The sequence below is a fragment of the Setaria italica genome, chromosome IX (assembly GCF_000263155.2).
Source record: "Setaria italica strain Yugu1 chromosome IX, Setaria_italica_v2.0, whole genome shotgun sequence".
Lineage (NCBI taxonomy): Eukaryota > Viridiplantae > Streptophyta > Magnoliopsida > Poales > Poaceae > Setaria > Setaria italica.
In genome coordinates this window covers 41,880,749-41,886,748 of record NC_028458.1, presented here as the reverse complement: position 1 = coordinate 41,886,748, position 6,000 = coordinate 41,880,749, and the positions used below count along the sequence as shown (strand labels likewise).

Below are 6,000 nucleotides of genomic sequence, written 5' to 3'. Positions count from 1 at the left end.
TCGGATTATCTTTCTGACCGGGCGATTAACATATGCGCGCGCATCGCCGTCGCGGCAGGCAGGGGAATATCTGCCATGCGTTCCGTATAGTCCGTCCGTCCGTCCAGCTCCGGCGTGCCCGTGCCCGCCGTCCGTGCATGTTAACCGCAACTTGGGCACATGCGGCCGGCCGCCCGGCCTGGTGAGGTAGCAGCCTAGCAGGGCTTCTTCAATTCGATTCAGCCATGACGACGACGACGCTGTCAGTCGTCTCAGCTCGCGCACCGTCGTCACATGGCCAGGCTGCGTAAACCTGAGCTTAATCTTATCTAACCGCCCACCGAATCGCAGAATCTAATCTAACACACCTCCACAATTAATGACCCGGGAAAGCACACACACACCAACGGCGGCGGTCGTTGTGTGTTTTCTGTACTGCTCCGTAGCCGGCGACGCCATGTGGCGGCGGTGGCGCGGCCGGCTCACGGCCGCCGCCCACCGCGTGTGCCGGGTGTAGCGGCATGCATCTGCGCGCGCTAGGACAGGAAGGGCGGCCGGCCGGTCCGGAGGATGCATGACCTGTACGGCCATGCCGTGGCAGGTAGTGTGATCACGACGAGCAGCTGCCGCTGCCCCCACGCAACGCGTGCACGGATGCATCCCACTGTCCCTCCCTCTCGGTGCTCCTCCGATCCGATCCTGTAAAGGATAGAGGTAGAGTGGGAGAGAGAAAGAGAGCAGAGATCTGCCGGCCGTTGCCTTTGTCGCGCTAAATACGGCCGGGCAAAGCGCATCGCCGGAAAAAAAGAAAAGCGGAACAGGACGACAAAGGCGGCAGTGGACACCGGACACGGACAGTGGACACAGCACAAGCAAGGACTCGGCCCCCCTCTGGCCTCTCTGGCCGCCTCGGTTCGTACGACGGGGAGGGGTGGTGGTGGTGGTGGTGCCGAGCGGGGCGGTGGCCGTACGTGCAGGCCAAGGCTGCGCGTGTTGTGTTCGGACCCGAACAGCGAGCGACAGGGGGGATCAGGGCGGCGTACGCTTCGCCGCGCCAGGGCTTGTCCATCCATCCCCCTCGTGTCCGGCGGCTTTCTCGCCGAGCTCCGACCGCGCGCGTGTCTTTTCCTTTCCTTTCCCGCAGTGCGGCGACACGAGTTGGTGAGATCCGTGTCACGGATGGGCGTTCATCGGCTACCGACGGGTTGTCACTAGTCTCACGAAAGGAACGGTACAGCCAATGCAGATGCGAGCACGAACACGAGCACGGAGAGGTGGAAGACATATATTCTGAGGAGCGTCGTGTCGACCGCTTTTGAGAGACCGCAGACAGCCGGGCGTGACCGCGACGGGGTGCCTGTCCGTGCTCGCCGTAGTGCGTATACTACTTGGTAGCAGTAGCCTCTCGATCGGGAGCAAAAGACGGAGGAGGAAAGGCCGTGGCCTTTGCCCATTCGCACGTTCCGGCCACTTATCGATCCCGCGGAGACGACCTCCAACCGTTGATTGTGCTACGCGCGAAAAACACAATAATTGTGTCTAGAGCAACATGGACGGCCATGCGAGATTCACTTCGACTACTGCTAAAATAATACTGGTACTGCTGCTAAAAACATCGCCTTGGATTTTGGTAGGAAATTTTAAAGAGGCGTCTCTCTGGACCAGTTGAACAGAGCAGTCTACGTGTAGGGCAGCACGTAATGAGACAGAGGGGCTGTGTCAGAAGAGTGGACTTGGTGTCTCCTCTTCACTGGCATTCCAAATGTAGTACTACCCCCACACTAAACTCACCACCAGCTCTAATGTAATCCTAGATTGTAAAAAGTACCATCTGTCCAAATGAGCCGGCAGGAGATGCAATTTGCGCACACCCGTTGCCATTCCCGGCAAACAAGCAAATCTTCAGTTCGCCGCTGCACGAGAATCTGCATGCCACTGCTGCTTCTCCTCTTCTGGAATGCAGATCGATGGTGGACATGGCTATACCTACGCCGGGACATCTCTGCTGGGCTGTACTCCACTCGCTGGCACTGCTCCTGAACGCTCGGTCACGTCCCATGTTATACGGCACGAGATAAACGCCGAGGAGCAGGGCACGCACCAGGGAAGGGGAGCCCCTGTTGGCCGCCACCGAGGAGGAGGAGATCGCGCGCGCTGCCGTGGCGAGGCGTGAAGCAGGCGCGCCGCATCGCCGGCCGCGGCCGGCCGGGGATGCGCGATGCGGCCGGCCGGGGATGCGCGAGGGGAGGGGATGGCCGCGCCGTGACCTGTCCGGGTCCGACGTGGGCGGGCTTGCCGGGCCGCTGCCCACCTCCCGACGCGACACGGGTCCCCACCCTTGCCGCCCCCGGCCCCGACACCCCTCGCCGTCGCCCTCGTGCCCGCCCGATCCGCCCACCTATATAAGCCGCCTCCTCCGCTCCCACCTCCTCCACACCCATCAGCCGATCAGCCAATCTCACAGCACAGCTACTCACTCCCGGTCTTCCCTCCCCTAGTTAGTCGTGCCACTACTACTAAACAAACGAGCCATTTCTTTGTTCCATCGCGTCGCCACCCATTTCTTCCGGCGCCCAAACAACTCCCTCTCCCTCTGCTCCTGTTCCATCCATCGGCCTCTCGCCCCAGCGTCCCTGCTAGCCCTGCACCGTACCGGCCCTGCCCATTCCCGATGGCGGTGATGACGGACATGCCCGCGGCGACGGCGCTGCGCGCGCCGGCCCCGGCCGCCCCGGCCGCCGCGGCGGCGGCGGGCAGCGACAAGGACGCCGAGAAGCTGAGGTTCATCGAGGAGATGACCTCCAACGTGGACGCCGTGCAGGAGCGCGTCCTGGCCGAGATCCTCGCCAGGAACGCCGGGACCGAGTACCTGGCGCGCTGCGGCCTCGCCGGCGCCACCGACCGCGCCGCCTTCCGCGCCAGGGTGCCCGTCGTCACCTACGAGGACCTGCAGCCGGACATCCAGCGCATCGCCAACGGCGACCGCTCGCCCATCCTCTCCGCGCACCCCATCTCCGAGTTCCTCACCAGCTCTGGAACCTCGGCCGGCGAGCGCAAGCTCATGCCCACCATCAAGGAGGAGCTCGACCGCCGCCAGCTGCTCTACAGCCTCCTCATGCCGGTCATGAACCTGTAAGTCCATGCCCATCGCACTCGCTACTCTCACGCACTAGCTAGTAATTATTGGAGCGCTACTGATGATTAGACCAACAAAGACAAGTCATAGATAGCTACGGATCACGGAAAAGCATGGCACGATGAATTGGTGTCGAATGGAACAAGACACACAGTTTGTACTGATGCTCCGATTGCAACCTGATGCTGACAGGTACGTGCCGGGGCTGGACAAGGGCAAGGCCCTCTACTTCCTCTTCGTCAAGTCGGAGACGACGACCCCCGGCGGGCTGACGGCGCGGCCCGTGCTGACGAGCTACTACAAGAGCGAGCACTTCAAGAACCGGCCCTACGACCCGTACCACGACTATACCAGCCCGACGGCGGCCATCCTCTGCGCCGACGCGTTCCAGAGCATGTACGCGCAGATGGCCTGCGGGCTGTGCCAGCGCCACGACGTGCTCCGCGTGGGCGCCGTCTTCGCGTCGGGCCTCCTCCGCGCCATCCGCTTCCTGCAGCTCCACTGGGAGCAGCTCGCCGACGACATCGAGGCCGGGTCGCTGACCCCGCGCGTCACCGACCCGTCCGTCCGCGAGGCCGTGGCCGACATCCTCCGCCCGGACCCGGAGCTCGCCCGGTTCCTCCGCGCCGAGTGCTCCCGCGGCGACTGGGCGGGCATCGTCACCCGCGTGTGGCCCAACACCAAGTACCTGGACGTGATCGTCACCGGCGCGATGCAGCAGTACATCCCGACCCTGCAGTACTACAGCGGGGGCCTCCCCATGGCGTGCACCATGTACGCCTCCTCCGAGTGCTACTTCGGCCTGAACCTCCGCCCCATGTGCCGCCCGTCGGAGGTGTCCTACACCATCATGCCCAACATGGGCTACTTCGAGTTCCTCCCCGTGGACGAGGCGAGCGGCGTGGCGTCGGGCGACGCGGCGCAGCTGGTTGACCTCGCCCGCGTGGAGGCCGGGCGCGAGTACGAGCTGGTGATCACCACGTACGCGGGGCTCTACCGCTACCGCGTCGGCGACATCCTCCGCGTGACCGGGTTCCACAACGCGGCGCCGCAGTTCCGGTTCGTGCGCCGCAAGAACGTGCTGCTGTCCATCGAGTCCGACAAGACCGACGAGGCGGAGCTGCAGCGCGCCGTGGACCGCGCGTCGGCGCTGCTCCGGGAGCGGCGCGGCGCGGCGGTGGTGGAGTACACGAGCCACGCGTGCACCCGGAGCATCCCGGGCCACTACGTCGTGTACTGGGAGCTGCTGGCCACCGCGGCGGAGCAGGGGGAGGACGCGGTGGACGGGGAGACGCTGGAGCGGTGCTGCCTGGAGATGGAGGAGGCGCTCAACTCGGTGTACCGGCAGAGCCGGGTGGCGGACGGCTCCATCGGGCCGCTGGAGATCCGGGTGGTGCGGTCGGGCACGTTCGAGGAGCTCATGGACTACGCCATCTCACGCGGTGCCTCCATCAACCAGTACAAGGTGCCCCGCTGCGTGTCCTTCCCGCCCATCGTCGAGCTGCTCGACTCCCGCGTCGTGTCGCGCCACTTCAGCCCATCGCCGCCGCACTGGGCGCCGGCGGCGGCACCCCGGGCCGACTAGACCGCCCGCCCGCCCAGATGCAGCTAAGCTTAGACCGCGCGGTGCACGCAGCGCCACGTTCGCCGTAGTAGTACTAGTATTAGTTGGTTTGTTTTTGCAATTTTTTTTGGTCGTGTCAGGCCAAGTAGTAGAGATGCTACGCTCGTGTTGATTAGGCCAGTCGTGTTTCGGAGTTAGAGGAGCGTGTTAAGTAGTGTACGTGCTATGTAATGTGGGTGGGTGAAACGCTCTGCAGGGGCTAAGCTCTAGCTCGATTTAGCTGCCGCTGCTGGGTGTTGTTAATTGCTAGTAGTTCTTAGCGAGTGATGCCGTTACTAGTACCAGTGCTAGAGTTCTATGCCAAGTAACGAAATGTGCCAAAAAATGATGTGTACCTACTCCAGTATCAGCTTTGTTCGCTCGACCGTTGGGTCTTTTAGATGTTGTGATGATGGGCTTTGGACAAGTTCGTGAACATTGGCAGCCTTGAAGTGTAAAACTCTAGCACCCCCAGCCAGCATTTCCATATTTAGGCCGTGCTGTCGCGTCTCACTAAATCTGTAAATTGTCATGGCTTTGGACCAGTCATGATGCATCCGTTGCCATGATTAGCCGCTAATCAGGATTCAGGAGAGAAAAGCGGGGGGCAGCGTAGACCGGAAAGTACACGAGCCCTCTCGAGCGTCCATAGTCAAAAAGGCCGCCTGCAACTCTGCAAGCTGCTGCAGCTTGTACCCTCCAGTGCTGCAGAAGTGCAGAGAACAGCTCTGTCTGCAGCCTGCAAGTCTAAAAGCCTTTTGCCCTTTCTTTAGGGTGTTTGGACTAGGCCTTGTTTAGTTGGGGAATTTGGGAGGTGCCAAATTACTGTTACAGCACTGTAGCACACTGTAGCGTTTCGTTTGTATTTGTGAATTATTGTCCAAATATTGACTAATTAGGCTCAAAAGATTCGTCTCGCAAAGTACAACAAAACTGTGCAATTAGTTTTTAATTTCATCTACATTTAGTACTCTATGCATGTACCGCAAGTTTGATGTGATGGGGAATCTTCTTTTTGCATAGTGTCAAAGTTGGGAGTTGGGAGTAACTAAACATGGCCTAAAGTTTAGTCCAAATTCTAATTAGGAGAATTAAATGCCAACTACCACTACCAATCAACTGCTACCGTGCTGTGACTGGATGCTGTACAATCGATCCGGACTCTCGTGCCGAATTCGTCTCCTACACAACGCACATACGTATCACGTATTCACGTGTGCCGTTTCAAGAAGAAGCATTCGCGTTGAAGCATTCTACAGCCCCGTTTGGTTACAAGGATTAA

At 60.7% G+C, this 6,000-nt stretch overlaps 1 protein-coding gene across 1 annotated transcript; it reads left to right on the top strand.

Moving 5' to 3' along the window:
* Positions 1–2,437: 2,437 nt before the first annotated feature.
* LOC101770279 (probable indole-3-acetic acid-amido synthetase GH3.8) lies at positions 2,438–5,145 on the top strand. The gene is made up of 2 exons (XM_004983906.4): positions 2,438–3,111; positions 3,308–5,145. Exons 1-2 carry the CDS (start codon positions 2,651–2,653, stop codon positions 4,698–4,700), a joined length of 1,854 nt encoding a protein of 617 aa, XP_004983963.1. The 5' UTR covers positions 2,438–2,650; the 3' UTR covers positions 4,701–5,145.
* Positions 5,146–6,000: the final 855 nt, after the last annotated feature.

Bases quoted from the DNA above. Each gene is read 5' to 3' on its own strand.
- LOC101770279 (XM_004983906.4), top strand. From the start codon at position 2,651: ATGGCGGTGATGACGGACATGCCCGCGGCGACGGCGCTGCGCGCGCCG. The intron at 3,112-3,307 runs GTAAGTCCATGC...TGATGCTGACAG, and splicing joins CTCATGCCGGTCATGAACCT to GTACGTGCCGGGGCTGGACA.